The following is a 27,802-nucleotide window of genomic DNA, read 5'->3' as shown; positions in this document are numbered from 1 at the left end:
AAAATAGAAAGCAATTGTACTACTGTATTCTACTCGACGAAACGAAACTATAGCGACCAGAATCACCTAAATCGGAGTTACGATGCAAAAGTTATGGCCAAAACAAGTTGGATGGCAATTCTGTAGATAAACTGAACTATTTTTCGTAATTAAAACTAATTAAAACTGAATTAAAAAGCATTTTGGATTAAATCTATAAAAACCAACAGCTAATAGGGCTTTTCTGCAAAAACCAGGGGCATATTTTAAACAAAAACATAACTAAATGGAGTGCGGGTTGATTTCAAAGAAAGGCAGGGGCCTCTTTGCAAAATGCGCAGGGACGCGCGGGGGCCGTGGCCAGCCTGGCCACGTGGCGGCGCGGGAGTGGCCGGGTCCACGGCGCGGGCGGTGGACCGGGGCGCGGCGGTGGTCCACCGGTCCATGGTGGACCGGGGCCAGGGCAGAGAGCGACGGGGGCCGGGTCCATGGTGGACCGGCCGAGGGCGCCGAGCCGCGGTCCATGGTGGACCGCGCGCGGGGCGAGGCGAGCAGGACCACGGCGGCGCGGCGGGCAGGGACGGCGGCGCCATGGCCGCCGCCGGTGAGGTTGCGGGCACGGCCCTACGGGGCGAGACGGAGCACGCCGAGGGCACCACCGGGGTCGGCACGACGCAGCGAGGACGGGGCGCGGCTCACCTTCGCGAAACCGGCAGCGCGGAGAGGAGTGCGACGGCGGCGGCGGCGAGGTTGACGGCGTCGGCGCGGGTTTCGGTGAAACGAACACGCGGCGGCTCAGGAGCGAAGCTAGGGTTCTAGGGGGGTTGCGGGCGGCCGAGGGATGCCTTAAATAGGCTAGGGTGAACCTCGGGGTGCGCGTGCAGCTCGGAAGCCGAGGTGGCGGCGCGGCCGTTTCCGAAACGGTCGGAGCTCGGGGATGACAGGTGGGTCCCACCTGCGGGGCCCACCGGTCAGCTGGCGCGGGCGAGAGAGCAGGGGCAGGGGGCGCTGCAGGTGGGCTACGCGCTGCTGCTCTGCGGCTGGGCCGCTGCTGGGCCGTGCGGGGAGAGGGGGAGGCCGGCCCAGGGCGCTTGCCCCTTTTCTTTTTCTTTTTTTTAACAGATTTCTCCTATTTATTTCTTTCTTCCAACAAAAAATAATTCAAGCACAAGCAAACAAATCAAACAAAAATAAGTGCAGCAGCATGAATGCACACAAACATGTTTTCTACCTTATATTTAATTTTTATTTCTTTTTGTAAATTATTTAATAATTCTCAAAAATTCAAACTAAGCCCAAAATTAAATCAAATTTAAACTAAATTTGAAATTCAAAAATTTGGAGTATTATAAACCTATCCCCCTTAAAAGAATCTTGTCCTCGAGATTAGGATGAACTAGAGAATAACTGAGGATATTTGGATATCAGATCATCCTCTCTTTCCCAGGTTGCTTCCTCCTCACAGTGATGTTTCCATTGTACTTTACACATCCTGATAGTTTTACTTCTCGTAATTCTCTCTGCTGTGTCCAGATCATTGCTGTAAATCCAGTTCCTCTAGTGGCAACTGTTCCTCAGGCACTCTCAAGCATTTCTTGAATTGGGAGACATGGAAAACATTGTGCACATTGGATAAACTAGCAGGCAACTCAAGCTGATAAGCCACTTCTCCTTTCCTCTCCAAAATCTTGAAAGGACCAACATACCTTGGAGCTAGCTTTCCCTTGACATTGAACCTCTTTAGACCTCTCATCAGAGACACTTTTAGGTATACATAATCACCTGCCTGAAACACAAGTTCCCTTCGTCTCACATCTGCATAACTCTTCTGTCTAGACTGAGCTGCTTTCAGAGTCTGTCGGATGAACTGAACTCTTTCTTCGGCTATTCTCAATGAATCAGGGCCGAACACTTGCCTTTCACCAGTCTGGTTCCAGAACAATGGAGTCCTACACTTCCTTCCATACAAGGCTTCAAAAGGAGTCATCTTAAGACTAGTCTGATAGCTATTGTTATAGGAGAACTCGGCGTAGGGCAAACTAGTATCCCAACTATCTCCATACTGTAAAGCACAAGACCTGAGCATATCCTCCACTATTTGGTTGACTCTCTCTGTCTGACCATCGGACTGAGGGTGATAAGCAGTACTGAATCTGAGCTCGGTTCCCAAAGCATCATGTAACTTCTCCCAAAATTTTGATGTAAACTGTGTACCTCTATCAGACACTATCCTCTTAGGGACCCCATGCAGACACACAATCCGTTCCATATACTTCTCTGCTAACTGATCCCCACGGTAGGTAGTCTTGACTAGTATGAAATGAGCTACCTTGGTCAATCGATCTACTACAACCCATATTGAGTCATAACCTCGTCGAGACTTCGGCAATCCCACTATGAAGTCCATGCTGATCTCATCCCACTTCCACTCAGGTATCTTCAACGGTTGCAACAACCCTGCTGGCCTCTGATGTTCCGCTTTCACTCTCTGACAGGTGTCACACAATGCCACATATTCACCAATATCTTTCTTCATACCAGGCCACCAAAAGTTTTGTTTCAAGTCTTGGTACATCTTAGTACCTCCTGGATGAATAGAGTAAGTAGATTCATGGCACTCCTTCAGTATCACATCCTTGATTCTCTGAATATCAGGCACACACAATCGGTCCTTGTGCCAAAAAATCCCTTCTTGATCAACTTTGAATCCAGGTGCTCTACCTTCCTCTAGTAGCTTAAGTATCTTTTTGATCTCTTCATCCTCTTTCTGACCTTTTCTGATCTCTTGCTCAAGAGTTGGTTCTATGTCCATGGAAGTACCTTGGGTGTTAGCAACAAACCCCAGATTGAGATACTCAAATTCTGCCAGTAGTTCCATCGGTAGCTCCGTGGCTTCCAACATATTCACTTGACTCTTTCTACTTAGAGCATCAGCAACTACATTAGCCTTGCCAGGGTGGTAATGAATGTCCAGTTCATAATCCTTGATCAATTCTAACCATCTTCTCTGTCTCAGGTTCAAGTCATTCTGAGTGAAGATGTATTTCAGACTCTTGTGATCCGTGTAGATATCACACTTATGACCCAGAATATAATGTCTCCAGATCTTCAGTGAATGGACCACTGCTGCTAACTCAAGATCATGAGTTGGATAGTTCACCTCATGTTTCTTCAACTGTCTGGATGCATAGGCAATCACCTTTCCCTCTTGCATCAGCACACATCCCAAAACTTGCTTGGAAGCATCACAATAGATAGAAAAACTCTTAGTCACATCAGGCAAAGTCAGAATTGGTGCAGTAGTCAACCTCTTCTTCAACTCCTCAAAGCTAGCCTGACACTGTTCATTCCACTTGAATGGCTTACCCTTCTCTAACAAAGCAGTCATGGGCTTGGCAATACTGGAAAACCCTTCAATGAATCTCCGATAGTAACCAGCCATTCCAAGAAAACTTCTGATTTCTCCAACAGTCTGAGGTGGACTCCACTTAAGAACATCTGCCACATTCTTCGGACTGACAGCAACTCCACCATTTGAAATGACATGACCAAGAAAAGACACTTCCTTCAACCAGAAGTCACACTTACTCAACTTGGCATAGAGCTGATGTTCCCTCAATTTCTGCAACACAAGTCTCAGGTGTTCCTCATGTTCTTCCTCAGTCTTGGAGTAGATCAAGATATCATCAATAAAGACTACCATAAACTTATCCAAATACTCCATAAAAACTTTATTCATCAGATACATAAAGTAAGCTGGAGCATTAGTTAACCCAAAAGACATAACTATATACTCATAAAGTCCATATCTGGTGGTGAAAGCAGTCTTTGGAATATCACTAGGTTTAATCCTCAACTAGTGATAACCTGACCTCAGATCTATCTTGGAAAACACACAAGCTCCCTTCAACTGGTCAAACAAGTCCTCTATTCTAGGCAAAGGGTATTTATTCTTAATTGTGACCTCATTCAAAGATCTATAGTCTACACACATCCTCTGTGTCCCATCCTTCTTCTCTACAAAGATAACTGGAGCTCCCCAAGGTGAGGAACTAGGACGGATATACCCCTTAGACTGTAACTCCCTTAGTTGTTTCTTAAGTTCTTCTAACTCATTAACAGCCATTCTATAAGGTCTCTTAGATATGGGTGCAGTACCAGGTAATAAATCAATAACAAATTCAATCTCACGTTCAGGTGGCATACCTGGCAAATCCTCTAGGAACACATCAGGGAATTCTTTCACAACTCGAATATCCTCTACTGACCCACTGCTCACATGGTAAACTGTTCCTTCACTGCTAGGCGACATAGAAACTCTGACCTCAATTCTGTTCCCACTAGGTGCTGTTAGAGCAACTGACTTCTCAGCACACTGAATAGTACCCTTAAACTTGGACAACCATCTCATTCCCAATATCATATCTAGACCTTCTGAACCCAACACAATAGGATTGACAGGAAAATCTACCCCCCTTATTTTAATGCTCATTCCCGGACACAAAGTATTAGTATGCATCTTTCCCCCAGGTGATTTAACTATCATGGTGTTTTGCATGGTACAGGTGGCTATACTATGTTTCTCAACAAACTGTGCACTTATAAAAGTATGTGATGCTCCAGTATCAAACAAAACAGTAGCTGGGCAAGAGTTGACAAGGAACGTACCAACTACCACATCTGGAGCCTCCTCAGCAGTTTCCAGCTTCACATGATTCACCCTTCCATTGTTGTTCTTCTGCCTCTAGGGGCAAGCATTCGCGTAGTGTCCAAGCTGACCACACTTGAAGCAGGTATTTCCAGTGGGGGTGGGGTTGGCATTGGGCTTTGCTGGGACAGTGTTTGAGTTTTGGCGAGAGCCTGATGGTGCTGGGGCATTCTGACGAGGCGCCTGACTAGCGGGGCGCTGCACTTGGTTGTGATTGTAGCGCTGGCTCGTCTGCTGACTCTAATTGCTGTACCTGACATTCTGCTGCTGTCCTTGGTTGCCTGACTGATATGCAGGGCGAGACTGAGGGCCCTGCTGATTGTTGTAGCGGGGACGGCTGGCACTAGCCTGCTGCTGAGAGGAGTTATACTTCCTCTTCTTGTCTTCCATCTTGCGGCGCTTGCTCTCAAGCACCAATGCCCTGTCCACCATCTCCTGGAAACTGGCATACTTGACATTTGACATCATGTAGGACAAACCATCATTCAAACCTTCCAGGAAGTGATCTTGCTTGTCTTCATCGTTCTCCACCTCATTCGGGCAATACCGCGACAACTGAGTGAACTTGTCACGGTACTCACAAACTGTCATGGAGCCCTGCTTCACAGACAGAAACTCCTTCTTCTTCAGCTTCACCAATCCAGCAGGCACATGATGAGTCTTGAAGGCGACCTTGAACTCATCCCAAGTGATAGTATCTGGGTCCTGATGCGCAAAGCAGTACGAATCCCACCAATCCTGTGCGGCTCCCTGAAGCTGCCCAGAGCCATACAGAACCTTTTCCCTGTCATTGCACTGAGCAATGACCAGCTGCTTCTCCACAGCTTTAAGCCAATCCTCAGCTTGCATAGGGTCACCTGAGTGAGAGAAGAACGGTGGACGTCCCTTCATGAACTCTCCACGCTTGTCCCTAGGTGGGGCAAACGCATTGTTACCTCCTTGATGTTGGTTCTGATTCTGATTTTGGTTCTGCTGCATGTGGTTCATAATATGGGTCATCCCTTGCATCAGTAGAGTCTGCATAGTCATCAACTGTTCTATGGTCATGGGTTGATTTAGAGGAGGAGGGTTGGCATTAGTCCCGCTGTGATCATTGTTCTTGTTGTTGTTGTTGTTGGACTGCCCATTGTTTCCTCCATTGGTGTTGCTCCTGGTGTTGACAGGCATCTGATGTATAGAAATAATATAATAAAATCAGATGTAGTTCATACGTGTAAACCTGAGCTGTAATGTAAACTGCAAAGTTATACTCTTTCTTCAAAGTGTGAACCAGCTGGTAGTAACTTCCCTTTTTCAGTTGATAAACACAGTACTCATAACAGATGGAATATATAGATAATGAACTGATCATGATAAAGTAAGACTGATAAGATAAAGCGATATGAAATATGATAAAGCACAAATAAAGGAGACCGATGATAACCCAAACTAACTATCTCATATAAACTTAATACTTAATCTTGTTCTTGATGCGTTGTGGACATAACCCACAACTCATCGCACTCATTACAAAGAACCAAATCACACCATTAACACAATAATAAATCAAGTTCTCACACAGACCAAGCAAAGCACACTAAGCAAAACCACTAAACACTAGACTCGCATAACTAAGATCGTGCTAACGTTCTAAGCGTGGCACTATTTATTACTAAACTGGGAATAGCTCCTATTCTATAGTAGTACGAGCGCTGGCATCTCCATAGGCTGGATCTTCACGAGACGGAGCGAAAGCAGGCCACTTAGGTGAAGGCGGTGGAACTCCAGTGATCTGAGCTTCCAGCTGCGCTATCCTCTTCCTAGCGTCATCCAGCTCCTTCCTGACTTGCTTCAGCTCCACTAGTGAACTGTTGAGCTCGGTGTTAGTGACCGCCACCAGCTTGACAGTCCTGTGCATGCGGGGGTCCTACTCATCAGTGGCGGAAGCAATAGTCATCGCCAACTCTCCACGGCGACGGCGAGGGTAGTAGCGACGTTCCTCCTGGCTGATCTCCTCGAAGAAGTGATCACGGTATGCGTAGAAAGCCTAACGAGCAGCATCATTAATGCCCGCCATCTGGGTAGACCTCTCTGCCATAGCTTCATGTATGGACATGATCCTCAGTGCCCTCAGCGTCGGGTTAGGCCTGCCGACGTGTGCCCAGACCTTCCAGTATGCCGGGTAGTCTGGGTGACTCCAGTGCTCACTGCGGTATTCCGCTGAGAACATGCCATGTCCCAGCTGCTGGTCAAGGAGACGCTTCAGCTCACTGTGGAAGAAACACTCTCCACCATCCCTTGTGCAGACTGTCACAATCCACCCATCATCCGCAGCAAAAAGTCCATCTTGACCTCCAGGTCCTCCAGGTCCACCAGGTCCTCCGGGTCCTCCAGGTCCTCCAGGTCCTCCAGGTGCATCCTCATCATCATCATCCATGTCATCATCATCACCGAAGGGATCATCTCCTCCAGCTGCCCAGCAAGGCGCCCTTCCATGCACCACCAGAGCTTGAGGTGGTTGTTGTCCTTCATAGGGTTCAGCGTCTTGGAGGTTAGCACCATCATCAAGATGCTGGTTAGGCTGGAACACGATGTTATCCACGCGACCAGTCAACGAGAACTCCACAGCTTGAACGGGGCGGAAACGAATGACACTCTTGCGGCAGGTCAAATGGCGAGTCATCTACTTATGCATAAATCATAGACATGCAGGAAACGGTTAATAGATCATGACAATGATAGATAAATGAATAACATAAATGAAGGTAATAGTGTATGTGTAATGAAGATGAACCAAGATTATACAGTGGATGGACAATATGAACTTTGGTGGTATTTATGGTAAGATATATAAGCAAGTAATGAAGGTGTAAGGTAAAAACAAGGTAATGAAATTTATTGTCAAGGCAGAAATAAAACATAACTCAAGTAATAAATGAAAAACAAGGAACAAGAGGGTAATATGAGTAGAATGATAGTAAAGGACAAGATATAAAAGAAAGGTTCAAATAATGAGTAGTAAAAGTTGAAACAAGAATATAATTGCATTATGAGAAGCAGGAAGTAATAAATGATAACAAGGTAATAAATGCAGGAAGTAAGTGAATAAACTGAACTGTTAGTAAAAGTAAGTAGATAAGGCTAATAGGTAAAGTCTAATGAGACAGGTTAGTAAGGTAGTTAGTAGATCCAATGGTCTATTCCACCCAAAAGGGACAATCTAAAGGGCTGTTTCTAACTAGGCTGCGTGATCCTACGGTCAACACGGCTTTGGTACCACTTCTGTCACACCCGGATGTAAAAGAGCATTCGGGTGCCAAATCACATGTGCGCCAGGATCTCAAATTCACACACATGGACCGACATCATCAATGGTACAAAACACAGTGTTCAAACGAATTACATAAACGAGAGTAAATGTACCATTATTACAAGCCAAAAGTTTATCAAAGTGCGAAGGGGAAAACATAAGCTAAACTGTTCCATAAATAAAAGGGAAACTAGACGCCGACGTAGCAGGACCACCTTGCCACAGGAAGGTCGACGGCAGAACCACACGAGCCTAACAGCCAGGAGACTCAGGGTAGTCCTCAGGGAAATTGTAATTGTACTCCTGATCGTCCGAGCAACCTTTAATGATTATAGCAAGGGTGAGCTCATGTCGAACTCAGCAAGAACAGACGGAAAGTAATGACATGCAAGGCTTAAAACAAGGTAAAGCTGACTTGGTTTGACTGTGGTAGCATTTTAGTTGGTCACTTTTAATTATGACTATTATAAGAACAACCTATTACTAATCATGAGTAGCATAAACCCAACCCTTAATTAGTGTAAGTAGTAATTAGCATCTTTTAAAGTATTATCCTAACTATTACAGTAATCCAGGGATTAACCCCAATTATTAACACAGGATAGCAATCCTGCCAACACGGAATAACCATTCCGCCAAACACGAGGTAGCAACCTCGCCAAGGTCCATCTCCAAGTATCCAGTGAATCCAAATTGCTCATCAAGTGAGGGTCTGGCCGCTCGTGACCGTGAGCACGGCTGATATATCAGTTTTACACTCTGCAGAGGTGTGCACGTTCACTCCAAGTCGTGATTCCCATTTGCCCGGGGTCGCGACTCCCCAAAACACTTCCAAGGTGAGCAGGCAGGGTCTCACTACGAGACCTTTCACAGGGTCCAACTAATAGGATGCCACTCGCAAGTTTGTGCCGGGGCACTCGGCAGTCGATACCCATAGCCATGGCGTACCGATCAACCGACAACTTAATATTCATTACCCAAGTTACTTCCTCACGCCTACCCGGAAAGTAACACCCTACTAGTGGAGGTCCTGCTAATTAGTCAAGCCAGAGCCATATAGCTTGGAGCTGCACTGTAAGTCCCAGGGGGCCGCTCCCTGACTAAGTCCTTACGGAGAGCAGAGACGGGTACGCCCGGCAAACCAGACCACCAACGGTACCCGCTCCCCCAGTCACCACCATCATCATGATGCTCGTAAGCATCCATCATCGCCATCACCGCAGTGACCAAAGGTTCAGCACAATTTAAGCATCAAGTTGAGTAGAGATTATTACTTGTTTAGGCATGTGAATAAGGAGAGTAGAGCAGCTAAGCAAACCTAGTATATGCTAGACTACCCATATACATAACCCCAGGTGAACAAGGAATAGTAAGTAAAGCTAGTCATGTCCTTAGGGTTTGCATTCATTGGACACATGCATGTAAAGTAAATGACATTAATGAGTAGGTTCAAAATGATCAAACGATGTCTGCACTTGCCTTGATCGATGTCGGGTTGCTCGAACTCAGCGGGATCCTGAACCTCTTCCTTCACGAACGTCTCGTTGGCTATATGTGACAATCATCAATCATAGGAACAATACATGCAAGCAAACAAGCTTAATCAGAAACAGTACACCAAAGCATGCGAAAACAGAAAGCAACTGTACTATTGTATTCTACTCGACGAAACGAAACTATAGCGACCAGAATCACCTAAATCGGAGTTACGATGCAAAAGTTATGGCCAAAACAAGTTGGATGGCAATTCTGTAGATAAACTGAACTATTTTTCGTAATTAAAACTAATTAAAACTGAATTAAAAAGCATTTTGGATTAAATCTATAAAAACCAACAGCTAATAGGGCTTTTCTGCAAAAACCAGGGGCATATTTTAAACAAAAACATAACTAAATGGAGCGCGGGTTGATTTCAAAGAAAGGCAGGGCCTCTTTGCAAAATGCGCAGGGACACGCGGGGGCCGTGGCCAGCCTGGCCACGTGGCGGCGCGGGAGTGGCCGGGTCCACGGCGCGGGCGGTGGACCGGGGCGCGGCGGGGGTCCACCGGTCCGTGGTGGACCGGGGCCAGGGCAGAGAGCGGCGGGGGCCGGGTCCATGGTGGACCGGCCGAGGGCGCCGAGCCGCGGTCCATGGCGGACCGCGCGCGGGGCGAGGCGAGCAGGACCGCGGTGGCGCGGCGGGCAGGGACGGCGGCGCCATGGCCGCCGCCGGCGAGGTTGCGGGCATGGCCCTACGGGGCGAGACGGAGCACGCCGAGGGCACCACCGGGGTCGGCACGACGCGGCGAGGACGGGGCGCGGCTCACCTTCGCGAAACCGGCAGCGCGGAGAGGAGTGCGACGGCGGCGGCGGCGAGGTTGACGGCGGTGGCGCGGGTTTCGGCGAAACGAACGCGCGGCGGCTCGGGAGCGAAGCTAGGGTTCTAGGGGGGTTGCGGGCGGCCGAGGGATGCCTTAAATAGGCTAGGGTGAACCTCGGGGTGCGCGTGCGGCTCAGAAGCCGGGGTGGCGGCGCGGCCGTTTCCGAAACGGCCGGAGCTCGGGGATGACAGGTGGGTCCCACCTGCGGGGCCCACCGGTCAGCTGGCGCGGGCGAGAGAGCAGGGGCAGGGGGCGCTGCGGGTGGGCTGCGCGCAGCTGCTCTGCGGCTGAGCCGCTGCTGGGCCGTGCGGGGAGAGGGGGAGGCCGGTCCAGGGCGCTTGCCCCTTTTCTTTTTCTTTTTTTTTAACAGATTTCTCCTATTTATTTCTTTCTTCCAACAAAAAATAATTCAAGCACAAGCAAACAAATCAAACAAAAATAAGTGCAGCAGCATGAATGCACACAAACATGTTTTCTACCTTATATTTAATTTTTATTTCTTTTTGTAAATTATTTAATAATTCTCAAAAATTCAAACTAAGCCCAAAATTAAATCAAATTTAAACTAAATTTGAAATTCAAAAATTTGGAGTGTTATAACTACGAACTAGCTTAATCATTTTTCTAAAAGAAAAAAAAAAGAAAATATTCTCTGCTATTCTTTCTTCTTATCTAATCCTTGATCACTGGTCTATCATGAATGCAAACATGTCTATCTATCAGTTTCATAGACCTACGGGCACACATCTCGAACCACCAAAATCTTCAAAGCCTATCATGACATCTAGTTTTGAGATAAGCCCGGAATACATAGAATTTCTTTAAAAACAACCTTTCTCAGAAAAAGGTGAGGAAAACCCATACACACACCTCAAAGAGTTTGGACGAATCTATGACCTCCTTCGCATAGAAGGCATGTCCGATGAGACCCTTAAATGGAAGCTCTTTCCGTTCTCTTTAACGGGAAAAGCTAGACATTGGTATAAACTCAACATAGGAAGTGCTCACAGAGATTGGAAGGTGCTATCCAATAATTTTTGTCTAAAATATTTTCCAATCTCCAAAGTGATGGATCTTCAGATCGAGATTCTTTCTTTTAGACAACTAGAAGAAGAATCTCTTGGCGAATCATGGGACCGCTTTATTGACCTTACTCTCACTGGGCCAAATCTTTCTATTCCAGAAGAAGTCCTTCTAATTTACTTTTTTAAGGGCCTTAGTAGGGCAAATAAGCAAACCCTTAATGCGGCCTCTGGAGGATCCTTCCACCACCTGTCCGCTAGTGAAGCTTGGAATTTGATTGATTTAATGAGCGGAAAGTCTCCTAGCATCTATATCCCTGAGAAAGAGAAAGAATCAGTTCCTAGACAAGAAGAGGAAGTTTCGATAGTCAAATTACAACCACTTCAATCCCAAACTTTAGCTATCGATCCTAAACCATCAATACCCCAAAATTCTCCAAGGGAGAAAGGAATTCTGACCTTAAATCTTTCAGATGTTGATGGTTTAGACTTCTAGTTCCATAAGAGACCTTCAAGCAGGGATAATTCAAATCTTTGCAATAATGGTTCTCTTAGAGAATGTCCTGGTTCCTATTATGAAGAAGTCGAGGATGACATATCAACTGAAGGAGAGCTAAACCATATAGATGATTCTATCTGCTCCCCTTCCATGTTCACAAATTCTAAATCCATCCTTGACCATAGAGACCCCTCTTATCCCTCTCCTTTTCAGTCTCATGATGATCCTAGCAATCCATCAAGACGATCAAACCATAGGAGTCATAAAGACCACGAGGATGACATGTCAAGTAATGTCATAGAAGGAGAGCTAAGCCATATAGAAAATTCTAACACCTCCCCTATCCTGATCACAAGTTCTAAATGGCTAGAATGTGTAGAATGGATGGACAAGGAAGAAGCCTTAATGGATTTTGACTTTGGCTCAATTTCAAATGGTGAGTTCTTGACTCCCTTTGAAGATGAGATTCATCCAACTACAGAAGAGGACATAGGCGAGACCAATCCAGGAGAAACTCCAAACATTCAGTTTGGAGACGAAGATAACATTAATGAGCATGGAATTTATTTCATAGCCACTTCGTTTACTCCATGCTCATATGCAACATCTTCCCAATTTATTGGTCTCTCCAACATCACCACATTTGAGATCTCCAACCCCCTCTTCCTTTCTATTTATAAAAACTTTAAAAGGGCGGTTGTCAATGCATATGTCTATATTCTATAATAAAATATTGCAGATCTCGTTGAGTTGATCTTGATATAGGTCAGCATTGGATGGGAAACCACTTCGCCAACATAAATGGATAGTTTCCCAAGCACAAGCTTAGTGTCCTAAAATAAGCACCGATCAAATCGTAACATGAGCTTTTAATTATTTGCAACATTACCTTGTGTATTGAGCATATAAGGATAATTGTAAAAATATTCCTTCGAGTATTCTTGTCACTAACCTTTCTAGGACTGGAGCAAGAAGATTGGATGAATGACAAGCACAATGTATGTCCAACCAATCATCATACAACATTGAATTAAATTCATCCAAACTTGAATTTTGCAAAATTCAAGCTTCGAGGAGTACTTTACATAAAAACATCCTTTGCCATGTCGCTATGTTGGTTGTCCCTACCTTTGAGACATGCTCAATTTGTTAAATACTAATCACACTACTTCATCTCCACTTGAGTAGATCTCTATAAATGCTCTCATGCTACCTTTATTTGCTTTAGTATATGTCTAGGTTTGGAGTAGTTTCATTTATCTCTTAAATAAGCATGGTGCTTAGTTTAGGAATGATGATCTTACTTCCAAGGGATTTTAAATTAAGCATGGTGCTTAGGTTAAAATGCCCTCCTAAATCAAATTAGATATGGTGTCTAAGTTGATTTTTGAGCTGATAGTATGCTATAGTAGATATTGGATATTTTGTTGGACTAACCCCTACAGGAAAACTTTCAATATCGACCTGGGAAGTCATGAGATAAACTCAAATTGGAGACAAAGAGAGAGACACATGAAGTTTAACAATTTACACAAGGAAGACATAGCTCATAAGAGACGATCCATGGAGGGTGCCACAAACACGATGCACAACCGCTAAGAAAGGAAAGCTTCCACAAGGTGATACTGTACCATCACTCTTCAAGTAAGGTAACATCTTAAGGTACTTGACTATCACTTTTATAAGCTTCTCCTTGGTTCTGGCGTTCACATGAATAAAATAGACAAACATGTATGATTTACAACTCTAGAATAACCAACCCAATCGATTCAACATGTTTAGTCCTTCCACCTTTGTGGTCCCACCTCTGTTGGGTATTTTAAACGCAAACAGAAAAATCCGCAAGCGCACGGATACCGATGTAGCTTTCACCCGAGAGTATTCCAGAGTATCGATTTTCCATAGGAAACGTGAGTGTACTAATTAAGATTCAAAGTCGCCCAAGGATAACTATATAATTATTTTTGGTGGGAAGAGAGGAAGTTTCCTGAGAGTTCTCTAGTTGATCTAAGAATCAAGAATTACTTCAAAGATTATTTATTTCGGGACACTAACCACAGAAAGAGATGAGAAGGGGGCTAGGAAGCTCTGACTACGGTCCTAAAAACACCGATCCGAACGAGGTGGAATACGTCGACCGTTAGGGCTGTCACTACCCTAGGGCTACCACAACAATCCACAGGATTGGGTACAATTCCAGGTAATTGCAAGACTAAACACCACGTCTAATCTATTAATTACTACTCTAGCGTTATAAAGACTAAAGCACTTGATGCAAGCGGGAATCCAATAAATAACTTGAATGTAAATAAAAGTAATTAAAGTACACAGAATTATGAATTGAAGAACTTGGAGAATGATGAAGAACGAACCAGTTGCTGCAAAAGAATAATGTTGAGGAAGATCCGACAGATCCGGCTCCTCCTCCGCTCTCCTCTTCTCTCTCCCTATTTTCTAGATTACAACTAGAACTAACTAGAACTAGAACTAGATGAACTAGAGGGATCCTCTCTACTTGGATGAAGAATTGAAACCCTAGCTTTGATTTTGTAGAAGAGGTATGATCTCCAAGGGCCAGGGGGCCTTGCTTATATAGTCTTTTCAGATGAATCTAGGTCGTCGGATCAAACCGACATTGATTGAACGGTTATCCTTGATCCTTTAGGTCGGTGGAGCGTGATCCGCGAAATGGGTCCTGTTTGGACTCTGTAGGTGGGCGGGCGTCCTAGTCCTCAGGGCGGGCGCCCTGGGCCAGGCTCCGTTCGGCCTCTGCTTCGTTCCCGTGGCTTCTAGAGTCTTCTAGATGATAGAAAATTGCGCAGCACGTTAATATCTCTATGTAAACCCGACGTGTGGGCCTTTCCTCCGTATTTCCTGATAACCCCCTGCAGAAATAGACAAACACCAAAACTCATGGAATTCTGTCAGATAAAACCCCAAGTCTGGGTGTTGGTTGCATTTGGATCCTTTTCCATGATTAGATGATGATTAAATGTGAGCATTAAGGACCGTCAACAAACTCCCCCAAGCTTAACCTTTGCTCATCCCTGAGCAAAGATGAACTCAAGAGTTTCTGCAGTGGTTTCATGCCTTAAAGGTACACATGCGTTCAAACAAGATCTCATCTCTAGATTAGGGTAAACTTTTAAGATTTAAACTTACTCATTTTACCTTCCACCGTGGGGCTTGCAACCGTCACTTGTGTCTTGAGCAGTTAAAAGATAGAACGGTCTAGTCAAGCGCCATGTCTCTTGTTCTTTGATTAACTATAGCTCTGGAGTTTTTGCAGATTTTCAAAGAAAACTCAGAGATTCCTTGTATGACTCTCTCTAGTCTCTCTTTTGTGGTATTTCTAGATCCTTACCAAGGCAGTAATAGTGTATGCCTTCTCTCAAAGTATGTGGTATTTTTGGTATGAGGCATAGTGGCATTGCCTTCTCTCACCCTACTCGAATAAGGTTTTGATATCTGGAGCTCATAGGTGGGAGACAGCTAATACATACTTACAAGACATTTATTGCATAGTCAAACCATGGATCCAGAGAAACAAGTCAATAAGTCAAATCAAGATGTGCATGTGTGGCGAATGAATGGTGTATGGTGATGATGGTGATAACAATGGTGAAAGTCTAATTCTACTTGTGCTCTTTTGAGGGGATATATACTTTTCTTGCTCTTTGAAACTTTTGAGGAGAATGAGACGCTCTATATTTTCTTTTTCTTTCCTCTCAGGTGGGTATCTTGTACCCCTAATTCTACTGTCGGACACTTGTCCATTTTTACCTCTCGTCTCACTTTTTCTTTTCTTTCGACGTTCCGGGCACTTGCCCCTTTTTATTTCCTCGTATCTTCTCTTTTTTTAGAGTACTCACCTCTTTAAATAATGTAGCAAGTGGTAGTAACCGAAATATCTTGAGCATTTATTTCACAGGGAAAAACAAAAATAGGAGAATGTTTTTGGCTATTCTCTCCCGGATTAGGAGTAGAATATTTTTGGATGGTTCTGGAGATGGAAATGGGTAGTGGAAACAGTGTCACAGTTTGAGATGTGTTTCCCCCCATCATTCTTTGATATCATGGTGCACCTTGTGGTGCACTTGGTTCCACAAATACAGGCACTAGGTCCCATGTACCTGCATAAAATGTGGACGTACGAGCATTTTATGTCAATACTAAATGGCTATGTATCAACTCGTGCTCGTCCCGAGGCGTCCATGATAGAGGGGTATTGTACCGAAGAGACGATTGAGTCCGGAGGACCATTCTGCAATAATGTCCTAAAAGACCAGGTTGCAATAGGTTTGCCTCCGTCAAGACATGAGGGTAGGCTACATGGATGTGGGAGGATTGGACGGAAATCATTTATCCCACCAGATTACAATACAGTACTTGAGGCACATCATAGCATCTTACATCAGCTCTCGATAATGGAGCATTTGATTGAACAACACATGAATGAGCTTCGAGAACATAATCCTAGGCAAACAGGGGATTGGGTAATGAAGGAACACAAGAAATAGTTGTACACATGGCTAAGGGAGTAGGACATTCCATATGGGGAAACAATTGAGAAACAAACCATCAAGGCTTTGGCATCTGGACCATCACGCCAAGTCATAACATGGCAAACCTATGACATAAGTGGATTCACATTTCATATCAAGTCCAAGGACCAAAAGAGCATGACACAAAATAGTGGTGTTCGATGCGAGGCCATAGACGACAAAACTAGTGATATTATTACATACTTTGGCTTCATCAAGGACATATGGGAACTAGATTATGGTACATTTTAGATCCCTGTGTTTCGATGTCAATGGGTTGAAGATAAGCATATCATAGTGGATAATTATGGGGTCAGAGTTCTTGATCTAAGTAAGGTGGGATATAAAGATGACCCGTGGATCCTTGCTAATCGTGCTGCACAGGTTTTCTATGCTGAACAGATCCTTTCTAAGAATGAGAAGAAAAGTACCGACAAACCGAAGCATGTAGTTTTTCTAGGAAAGCAACAAGCAGTTGGAGTTGATGGTGTATCGGATCTGGAGGATTTTAACCAGTTCAGTGATATGTCCCTCTTTGTGGATCATCCTGTGAAGATAAAAAATATTGAGCGAAGCATCCCACAGAGTTCTTTGCCATGGGTGCGCCCTGATGGACAAGGAAGAATAGTAGCGGCCTAGATTGTATCTGTGATTCATCATGTAAACTCTGGTCAAATGTCCTATGTATGAAATGTATGTGAATCTCACACAAACTTTATGAAACTATATGTGAGATCTGTGGATTTAGAACGTGTGTGTAGCTGTGGAAATTTGAAATTTCGAAATTTAAGTGGTCCAAACTCTCTCAGATGAAAAGTTGACCATTACACACAATGTGTATCTTGATGAGCTGGACAAACTTTGTATTCATGACTTTTGTATCTGAGACTACCAAGGGTCCAGTTAAAGTGACTTTTCAGAAAAATCCAAGATTTGACTTGGTCAAACTAGGTCAAACTAGGCACTAAATGACCTCAAATGACAAACTTTTGAATACATGGGTGTTAGAGCTCCTCAAGATACACATTCCATACATAGGCTATTTTGGCATTTGGGAAAGGATTGGTAAATTCTAGTCACAAAGTCTTGAATCTCATACAAACTTTATGAAACTATATGTGAGGCTTGTGGATTTAGAACTACACTTTTGTAATGATTTGTCAAATGAAAAAATGTCCTATGTATGAAATGTATATCTTGATGAGTGGAACAAACTTTGTATTCATGACTTTTTGAGTTGGGGACGTCTCGGGTTTCGAAAATATGTGTGTAGCTGTGGAAATCTAAAATTTCAAATTTTGACTAGTCCAAACTCTCTGAGATGAAAAGTTGACCATTACACACAATGTGTATCTTGATGAGTTGGACAAACTTTGTATTCATGACTTTTGTATCTAAGACTACCAAGGGTCCGGTCAAAGTGACTTTTCAGCCCCCATCTTAGACATCATGGTCCCTACACAAGAAATTAGCCACTGAAATATGCCATGGCTAGACACAACTTGTTTTAGGATATTTTTTATATGATGCTTGTGACATAGATAGAGGGATGTAATCTTGGTTAGGCTAATTAGTTTAATTTTTCATTTATATTGGCTAGCCATCGCAATTAGGATTAGAAAGGACACACGGAAGGAACTGGACCCTAGCGTCAAGCCGTCAACCCCCATGGCTTTGTCTCCCTTGGCGTGAAAGAAATGCTAGAGGGGGCAAGTGAGGCAGAACCTAGCTCCCGATCAGCATGGAGCTACTACTTCCATTTGTAAAAGCTGCCATGGGCTGTTTCTATATGTTGTTGGCCACGACCATATGGAGCAGTGATGCCTTCAACAGCTACCTCAAAGATGAAGATGACTAAGCCTGAGAAATCTTTGTCAATCAAGGAAGCTAGAGAAAACTCAAACAATCTTGCACAACACCTCTTTCCCTCTAGAGATATAAGGATGGACAAAGAAACCTATAAAGGGGGGATCGAACTCACTTTGAAACCCTACACACTACCGGAATCCGCTTCTTTGCCGAGTGTCAAGTGGTTTGCCGAGTGTTTTTTTCGAGCACTCGGCAAAGAGCTTATTTGCCGAGTGCTAAAAATAAAACACTCCGCAAATAAAAACACTCGGTAAAGAGGGTTCTTTACCGCGTGTCAAAAAAACACTCGGCAAAGAAAAATTTAAATCAAAATTTGAAGCCCTAAACAAATTCAAATCAAAAAGTTTTGAACTACAAAGTTGTATAACTTCTCAAGATCTACAATCTTTATTTTGGCCATTTCTTCATTTGGCGAAGTAAAAATAAATTTGTTCACAAACTTTACATCTCTCTTATAGATCCTAGAACTACAAGAGAGATATATAAGATTTGTGAAAAATATTAGAATTACCGTGTCAGATGAGCAAATGATCAAACAACCAAAATAATTTTTATAGATTTTGACAAGTTATAAAATTTTATGGTTGACAATTTTTTCATTTGAGTTATCTTGTCATTCAAAACTGCGTCTTTATTTGAAAATTTTTAAATTAGATTTTTTAAAATTACCTCGGATGAAAAAATTGACTGAATAAACTTTGTAGGTCTTGAAAAGTTATGAAACTTTGTAGTTGATAACTTTTTGATTTGAAACCTTGTTGTCATGGAAAAACTACGTTTAAATTTCTTAAATTTGAAATTTAAATTTTATAAACGGCCTCGGATGGAGAAACTCCTTAAATGAAAATTATAGATCTCAAAAAGTTATAAAACTTTGTAGTTGACAACTTTTTAATTTGAAATCGTTTAGAGGCTCAAATAATCATTTTACTTGTGATTTAGTATGATATATTAAGAATCGAAACAGAATATAATCACAAGTGATGGTTTAGTATAGTGGTAAAGAAGTGAGGGGCTTAAGCTCTGCTGCCGGCACATATGCGGATTTTGTGGAAAAATGCTAGAAAAAAGGTGGAGGGTGTAGTGGTGGATGCTGGCTATAATGGCTGCCCTCTCCCTAAAAAAAATTCTTATTTTTTTGGATTTTTTTTTATTTTTATCTTTGCCGAGTGTCAACACTCGGCAAAGCCTTTGCCGAGTGTCCGATAAAAAACACTCGGCAAAGACCCCTTTGTCGGCCAGATTTTTGCCGCACTCGGCAAAGTGTGACACTTGGCAAAGGCTTTGCCGAGTGTATTTAGGCCTTTGCCGAGTGCCAGAGACACTAGACAAAGCGTCTGTCTCCTGTAGTGACATGAGAACTAGCCAAACGCTCTCCTACTCTCTTTCTTTCTCTCTCTCTCAATTGTAATTTGCAAAAAACTCACTTGAGTATTCTAACACAAAGAACTCTCTCTGGAGGTTTGAAACCTAAACCATGATAAATCTTCTTGTGTCTAAGTGTTAACCACCACTACCGGATTCGAGAGTTTTGTCGGCACACGGCAAAGTGCCTAAAGCACACAGCAAACACTTTGTCATGCAGAGGGCACGACAAAGACCGCACGGCACAGTAGCTGACGGTGAAGACCCTCTTTGTCGTGCACCATCCGTTGGGCACACAGCAAAATCTTACGCCGTGTGTCTTTGTGGCACTCGGCACATAAAAACAATCTAACGACCGAGGGCAAAGTGACGGCAAGCTGATGTCGTGTTTTTTTTGCCGAGGGCTTTAGTTCGGCTCACGGCAAATTCGTCCTCTTTGCCGTGCGCTAAAGATTTAGCCCACGATGAAGAGCCGTTATGCCGAAAGTTTTTGATATGCCGTGTGCCGGGCTTGCGGCACTCGGCAAAGTAGATCTTTGTCGTGTGCCTGATGGGAAGCACACGACAAAGTCCCCAGCTCACGGCATAGCTAGGGATTCCGGTAGTGCACCAAAATCTCTCGCATTGTAATCACCACCCTTGATTTATTAAGGCACTTCCAATTTAAAAACTATGTACGGTTCCTATGGCTCGAATACCTTACAACTAGAAACTATTCTCTCCAATGCATAATTTTAGTAGTAGTTTCTACGGAGAAAAATATTCATTATACAGCACAAACTAAGCAGATCCGTTGTGGCATAGTTACCATGTGATCTAACCTACATCTCACCAGCAGTTGACCAACGTCATTTTCGAGAAGCACTGATCTTCTTTAATCGATTCACTATGGATGGATTTTAGCTTTTATGATAGAGCTGGAAAAGGCAATGTGGGAGGGAGACGGAGGTGGGGGGAGTCTGAGCACGGTGAGGACAACCGGCCGCATGTCGTACTCCTGCACGGGCCTCTGTCGTCGAGAGCACACGCTGATCGGGGAGAGAACCAAAGCGCGTATGCAGAAGCAAAGTTAGGGAGGGAATTGATGTTGCCGAGCACGGGCTGGTCCAGTCCTTGCTTGGAGGAGAACCTTAGGAAGACGATGTGATGCCTCAGTCCGCGGCGGCTGAGCAGCCCATGGCTGAGCTGCAAGCCAACCCAGCCATGGTGGTGCCGAACCCAATGAGGCAGAGCTTGCCCGGGGTGTCAAAGATCCGCGGGGGATGGCACTGGACGACAGCGTGACTGCGGCACCGTCGCTCTCGAACGGCACAGGCAGATGGCCACCCTCGCTGGGCTCGCGCAGGAACGGGCGACTGGACAACAGGAGAAGGGACTAGGACTGCGCACGAGATCAGATGAAGGTGGTTTCTGCTTATGAACCCATAACAGTACTTGAACAAAATAATATTCCTGTATCATATTTCAATTAATTAATACCGTTTATGACTATGCCCACTAAAAATATGAGAACTTACATTTATCTTTGCATTTACATTTTTAGAACAAATACGTCTGAACCACAAATAGACAAGGTCGATTCGCCAGTTAATTCTTTCATGTTGGAATATCAAACATGAAAGTATTTGCACTAACTCACGGAAGCATGGTTCGTTTACATTAGTGCAGCAGAATAAATGTGGCTTGAGAGGATATGCACGCTCTCGTATCTTTATATACACACAACATAAATTTAATTTAAACATGAATATACACAATTAGAAATAGATGCTAAGAATCCGTATTTATATATACAAGTAATGCATGTCTATATATATATATATATATATATATATATATATATATATATATATATATATATATATATATAGTGTACGACTCCAGCAACTCCGATCCATACATGCATGCATACATTTTGAGCGTCTTTGAATCATATATACTCCCACAAGTGCGCAACTATTTAGGTCATTGGAAATCCTGTACGTACGGAGCTCACTTGAACTGTAACTTGGATGCAAATGTTTGGCCAAACTTCCATCCTTGTGGCACAACGTTTGTGAATTCAATAGTTTGTCCATCCGTGTCCGTTACTCTAAATGAGAGCATCTGTCCAGTAAGGTGAGCAAGAGAGTGCCAGTTCGCACCCCAGTTGCGTGCCATTGATATCCAACTATTGGAGTTGGAGGTCTTGACGTCCATTGACTTGATGGAGCCAGCTCCTGCAACATTGGTCACGAGCACGAGATTGAAGTAGTCGTGACCATTGATTGTGAACCGCACCCCACCTCGCTTCACACAAGGAACCCTGCAAATTAAAGCATGTTTTTACTTTACTCAAGACAAGATATATTGCATCCATCATGCTTAAATTTGTCATTAGCAGAGACTACATACTTAATCAGCAATTAAACTCATAAAATCTACCTCTTGTACATGACGGGGATGATGCCGCCGGTGTAGACGCCGATCTTCTCGAAAGCCGGTTGCGCCATGTCGAAGTGCGGGCGCTGCTGATTGCACCAGCCACCCTCGGGCAGCGCCGAGTTGGGGGGGCAGAAGTTGGTGGCCGTGACGGTGACTGTGACGCCGGGCTTGCAGAACCTGGAGTCGGCTTTCTTACGGTCGCACGCAATCTTGTAGCACTGGCCGCATGAGGCCCCATCCTGAAAGAGCACCGTGCTCAGAGCCGCCGTCCGCGTGCCGTAGCCCTGGGAGTAGAGGTTCCCGTACCCGCACGCCCCTCCTGCGAATAAATACAATTTGATGCAGTTAGCTCTGCCTGTGCTAACTTTAGGTAATAAACCATGCATGGCAAAACATAGAGAGAGCGACTTAGCTTGCTGCTTACCCATGGTGTCCGAGGCATCGGCCCCGCCGTAGAACGTGGCATGCGCCTTCAGCCATCCGGTGGTCGGCGTCGGAGACGACGGAGTGCTGGTGGCGGCGTCACCAGCGGCGGCCATGATGGCCAGCATGCAGGCGACTGCGAGCGACACGAATCCAAGAACTCGTGCTGGAGCCATACCCATACTGCTTGGTTTGTATGCCGACCTTGAAACTGCACAGAGCGTGGAGCTGGGATGCTGAGTGCACGGACTGGTTTATTTGTTCTGCTAGTGTCTAGCTAGAGATTGTTTGTGTTGTGATGATTTGATTTGTGCAACGGTCTGGTGGGTATATATATACACACGGCCTTACCCTAGCAATCACATTACGGTTGATTAATTATTAAAGAAATTGATTGACAAGCGCATCGATGATCGAATGAAGCAAGCCGGACCAGGAAATATAACAGCCTGCACATGCCGATGCATTGCTTACGGTTCAATTAATCCGGAGAGATAAATGTACGCGCAAACGCACACGGACACATTTTCGCTGGGTTTTTTTTAAAAAAAATGATCGCCGTTTCTCTTCTTCAAGTTCAGACTTCAGAGGATCGTTGCTTGAGATTCACTTTCTTTCAAGGTGAAGTCAACGGCGGCTTTGCACTTGCTTGCATGCATGTTCACCGTAGGTACAATTGTCGTTGGTTTCTTCAATGGAACGAGATATCCGGCCTGCACCTGGACAGCAGCATCAACAGCGCCCAACTGTGTGTAAATCAAGTTATATATAATGATTAACAGCCGTTTATTTGGACCTGCAAACTACGGCAGGCCGGCAAAAATATATGATGCTTAGTATGGATTACTGCTCAGCCAAAAACTAGGCAAAAAAAGGCTGAGAATAGAGGCCCAACAAAGATGGTCAACATTCCTGTAACCAGAGTTGAGAAATTTCTTCTTTCTTATGTCTTTTTTCTTCTTTTGGTCATCGAAGGTGAGAAAGACTTTTTTTTTGCGACAGAAGGTGAGAAAGACTGATCTGAAACTTATTCTCTAGTCCTTCATCATAGTCAAATCTAACTACAACAAAATAGAGAAGAGACTGAAGAAAATTATGCCATGGGCGGCGACATCATCTCCGCCTTGATGTCGCTGTCTTGAAAGAAAACTTTCTATGTCGCCAATACCGATGAAGTTGCTAACGCCGTAGTTATCGTCCTTATCTTCAACAAAGCCGCCATAGAGAATAATTTCATCCTACCCCTCGCCGTCACTAGAGAAGAGGATGAGATAAATCCCTAATGCCAAGAAACTTGGCATGCGAAGACCCTAACGCTAAGGACTCGATCTACTAGAAAAATTTATTAAAATCAATGGATCTCCACTCCCTTTAGCCTCCTGCGAGGCGCTAGAGGAGAAGGAAGGGATGGTACACTACAATAGCAGCGCACGACCAGATGGTTCCTCTTGACTCACCAAGATCGATGAGCAAACGAATTTGAAGGGAGTATTCAAGTTCTATAAACAAATATATAATTTAATTTTAACAGTTGTGTGCATCAAGTGTTTACTACCTGTTATAGTTCAACCCTCACTAACAAATATTTAAATACTACTCCTTTTTGTTCAAACATTACTACAAAAAGGAATATGAGGAGGACAAGAACAAATTCTTGAAGAAGCTGACACTAAATAAGATTCAAGGAACCGGAGAACACCATGTTGATCATGCTTGACATGTGAGAACCTCAGATCCTACTTAATAACTGCAATGTGCTTGGTCGTTCTGTGTAGATACTTCTAATTGTTCCCCAATAATTGGATTCATTAACTCCTTATCACAATATAATGAACCAAATTTGCTGCATTTCATTCAGAATAGCATGCCAAGGAATAGCCATGGTGTTAAATCCTCAGCGTTGTCTATTACAGAGTTTGCATATACGTGGTTCCAAAGCATCTGCATTGCTGCCCACTTACTATATGTGCACCTTGGAGCTGCCCAAGGCGATTATCAAGCAAATTGACAAGCTGAGGAAAAATTGTTTGTGGAGAGGTAATGATATAAATGGGACAGGAATGCCAAAAGCTGCCTGAAAACTAGTATGCAAATCGAAGGAACAAGGGGGACTGGGAATAATCAATCTAGAAGTCCAAAATCAAGCATTGCTGATGAAGAACATAGACAAATTATATAATAGACAAGACATCCCTTGAGTCAACATAGTCTGGAAAAAGCACTGCTCAAATGATAAACTACCAGGAACTGTTAAAAAAAGATCTTTTTGGTGGAGGGCTGTGCTAAAAGGGCTAACAAAATTCAAGGAAATGGCAAGAGTTCAGGTAGACATTGGTCTGACGTGTCAGTTCTGGTTGGACAAATGGGGAACAGAGATACTGCAGAATAAATTCCCACAAGCTTTCTCCTTTGCAAAGGACAAACAGATCAATGTCAGGAAAGCCTTCGACACTGACAATATCACTGATTTATTCAATTTACCATTATCAGAAATAGCATTCCAGCAAATCCAAGAAATGCAACAGCAAATGCAAATGAGCAGCAGAAATGAGCTGCAAGAGGACATATGGACCTACTTTGCACAAAATTCCAATTACAGAGCCCAAACAGCCTACACACGATTGATGGGCCAGCAACCGATACAACCTATCCTGAAATGGTTATGGAAATCATATTGTCAACCAAAGCATAAAGTCTTTTTCTGGTTACTATTGAAAGACAGACTAAGCACAAAAAACATCCTGAGAAGAAGGAAAATGCAATTGGATTCATACACTTGTGCTTTCTGTACATCAGGCCAGGAAGAATCAATACATCACCTGTTCTGGGAATGCACATATGCGCAGCAATGCTGGGGAACTCTTGAACCGCATATATTACAAAATGGTGACACAACTCAGAACACCCAGGCTTTGAGGATTCAGCTAAGATCTCAGTTCTCCATGATAGCATTCATCCTGATGAGCTGGACGATTTGGAAAGCAAGAAATGAAGCCACTTTCAATAACAGATTAATGTCAATTCAAGAGTGCAAAAGAGCCTTTTTTTAATGAGTTAATGAAGGTCTCTCACCGTGTCAAGACAAGCCTAAGCCCTCTGTTTGATCAATGGTGTCAAAATCTTCAACAGATTGCTCCCTAGCTTTGATTTTCTTTATCTCTTTCTTTGTTTCCTAATTCAACCCCCCACCCTCTTTTTTGTAAGTTCTTTTCAGTGTACTTCAAGTCACTTTTTCAATTAATAAACCCTGCAGGGGCGAAAGCCCCTCCAGTTCACTCAAAAAAAAAGCATCTGCATGCTTTAAATGTAAGTCTGCATGGTATGAACTCTGTAATATATTTGGAATTTGTTTATGTTTATTTCTGACTCTTATATGGATGCCATGAGACAACACCACAATAGATTATAAGTAATGCTCAGAATTAATTCCAATGCATTTTTAACAACTGCTTTATATAAACTTCTTGAGCTTTGGATTTTTTTTCCTCATGATATCTCTAATTCTGTAGGCACGAGCATGAAATAGAGTCTAACATTCGTTGTTGCATATGTCGACATGTATGCAGCAATGATTCAGGTGTGTGCACTTCTTTTCTTGTTGCGTGCTTGTTTTATATATACCTTCGTGTTAATAATGAATTTTCATAAGATATAAGCCCTCCGTGCAGTAGACTGGCCTATTGCATTATAACTGAAAGGTTTGTGTCATCCTCAATTCTCTACCAGCTACTATATATAGCTACTATATTCATTGCCTGTGCCCTTCACGCTTTCCTCATTGTAGGAATCTGCTTCTAGATCACCTGTCTCTGTCTGTGAGCACTTTTGAAGTGAATCTACCAAGCTAAATTCCCTTTTATCATCTTTTCAAGATAATAATCATGGGAGGAGCCTAGCAAGGGGCCAGAACCAGGATAGAAAACATGGACTGGACAGAAAACATGAAAGACATAGGCATATGCTCCTCATGAACTGCACTATTTTCATTTACTGGGTTTATTGTTAAATTTTATTTAGAGTGTCTCTTCAACTCCGTGTCTAGCATCAATATTGCTTGTGTGAAAAGAGGAATTGTATCATCAACAGGTGAAAAGAATAGAGTTCATTCAACCCAATCTGTTAGTACATTTGATTTGTTGGTCTCTAAGCCAACAATGATATTTTGTAGTATTTCCAAGATTTTTTTGATAATGATATTTCAATCTAATTTGCATATACCCGAATGTTGCATAGTGTTAGCACGGTCATAGCATTTGTTCCTCAATTTTTGAGTGTGATATTTTGTATTTGCAAAAGAAGTTGTATTGGTATTGGCAAAGGCCATCTGAGAGTTGTTGGTTCTTTTTCCTTTTCAAAAGGAACTTTTTTGTTAGTGGGGAAGGTTTGGTTATTTTTTAGTTTTATGATTCTTTTTGGTTTTATGATTTTTTTCTAAACATCATCATAGTGTTAGCACTGACAGTATACTAGTGAGTACGTACGGTAATAGGAGTACTCCCTCCATCCACAAAACAATGCAACTATGAGTAGTGTACATGTCAAACTAGTTTAACTTCAACATAAGTTATAGTGAATAGTAACATTTATGTCTTTAGTTATGGGTTTACTAAAAAATATATATTCCATAATCAACACTGCTACAATGAAACTTAACCGTGGTGGGCATTTTGTATTTATTGTGACGGTTTTTGCAACCACCGGGACCATAAAGTCACGGTTAATCATGGCTTAACCACGGCGGTTAGTAAAACTGCCTCGGCAACATAAGAAAACCGCCACGGTAAATACACATTAACTGTGGCGATTGTCTGATGTCGCTCGCCATGGTTAACAGATTAACCAAGGCGGTTGTATTATGTCGCCCGCCTCGATTAAAGTTTTAGTGGAAACGGTTGTTTTTAACTGCCCATCTCTGTTAATGTTTCACGTTTAAAAAAAAATCTTTCAAATTTGAATTTAAATTTGGCTAATGTTTTTCAGCAAAATTTTGATAATATTATTTTATATATATATATATATAATAAATCTAAAACTATTCCATCCACCTAGCATCTGGTGTTGCTTGCTCTAGGCCCACCCAACAATTATGCAAATGCGCCCACTCCTAGGCCCGCTCGGCACCTGTGCGCCTGCTCGCCTCTTCTGTCACCGTGGGATGGCTCTGCCGCTCCGCTCGGCTCGGTAAAAGGAAGGCAACACAATCTCCGTATGATTTGCCTAATTCCAATTCATCTTCTCTCCGCGACATCCCCGACCTCGTCTCACTCCGGCTGTAGCAGGCACATTCCTCCAAAAAATTCTCCGATCCATCCCTAAACCC

At 43.4% G+C, this 27,802-nt stretch overlaps 3 protein-coding genes across 3 annotated transcripts; 2 read left to right on the top strand and 1 right to left on the bottom strand.

Annotated features, from left to right (window-relative positions):
* Positions 313 to 798, top strand: LOC110434747. Its single transcript, XM_021459462.1, has one exon. It carries the CDS (start codon positions 313 to 315, stop codon positions 796 to 798), a length of 486 nt encoding a protein of 161 aa, XP_021315137.1.
* On the top strand, positions 9,917 to 10,402 carry LOC110434746 (spidroin-1-like). The gene has a single exon (XM_021459460.1). It carries the CDS (start codon positions 9,917 to 9,919, stop codon positions 10,400 to 10,402), a length of 486 nt encoding a protein of 161 aa, XP_021315135.1.
* On the bottom strand, positions 21,448 to 22,772 carry LOC8059076 (expansin-A24). The gene is made up of 3 exons (XM_002451877.2): positions 22,484 to 22,772; positions 22,060 to 22,378; positions 21,448 to 21,940 (listed from the first exon to the last, which is right to left on the bottom strand). The coding sequence occupies exons 1-3, from the start codon at positions 22,662 to 22,664 to the stop codon at positions 21,628 to 21,630; spliced, it is 813 nt and encodes a 270-aa protein (XP_002451922.1). The 5' UTR covers positions 22,665 to 22,772; the 3' UTR covers positions 21,448 to 21,627.

Source organism: Sorghum bicolor, chromosome 4 (assembly GCF_000003195.3).
Source record: "Sorghum bicolor cultivar BTx623 chromosome 4, Sorghum_bicolor_NCBIv3, whole genome shotgun sequence".
Taxonomy (NCBI): Eukaryota; Viridiplantae; Streptophyta; class Magnoliopsida; order Poales; family Poaceae; genus Sorghum; species Sorghum bicolor.
This window is presented reverse-complemented; position numbering and strand designations above follow the sequence as displayed.

Excerpts from the sequence above, each read along its gene's own strand:
- LOC110434747 (XM_021459462.1), top strand. The coding sequence starts at position 313 with ATGCGCAGGGACGCGCGGGGGCCGTGGCCAGCCTGGCCACGTGGCGGC.
- LOC110434746 (XM_021459460.1), top strand. The coding sequence starts at position 9,917 with ATGCGCAGGGACACGCGGGGGCCGTGGCCAGCCTGGCCACGTGGCGGC.
- LOC8059076 (XM_002451877.2), bottom strand. The coding sequence starts at position 22,664 with ATGGGTATGGCTCCAGCACGAGTTCTTGGATTCGTGTCGCTCGCAGTC. Across the intron at positions 22,379-22,483 it reads CGATGCCTCGGACACCATGG|GAGGGGCGTGCGGGTACGGG; the intron begins GTAAGCAGCAAG and ends ATTTATTCGCAG. Across the intron at positions 21,941-22,059 it reads ATCCCCGTCATGTACAAGAG|GGTTCCTTGTGTGAAGCGAG; the intron begins GTAGATTTTATG and ends TTTAATTTGCAG.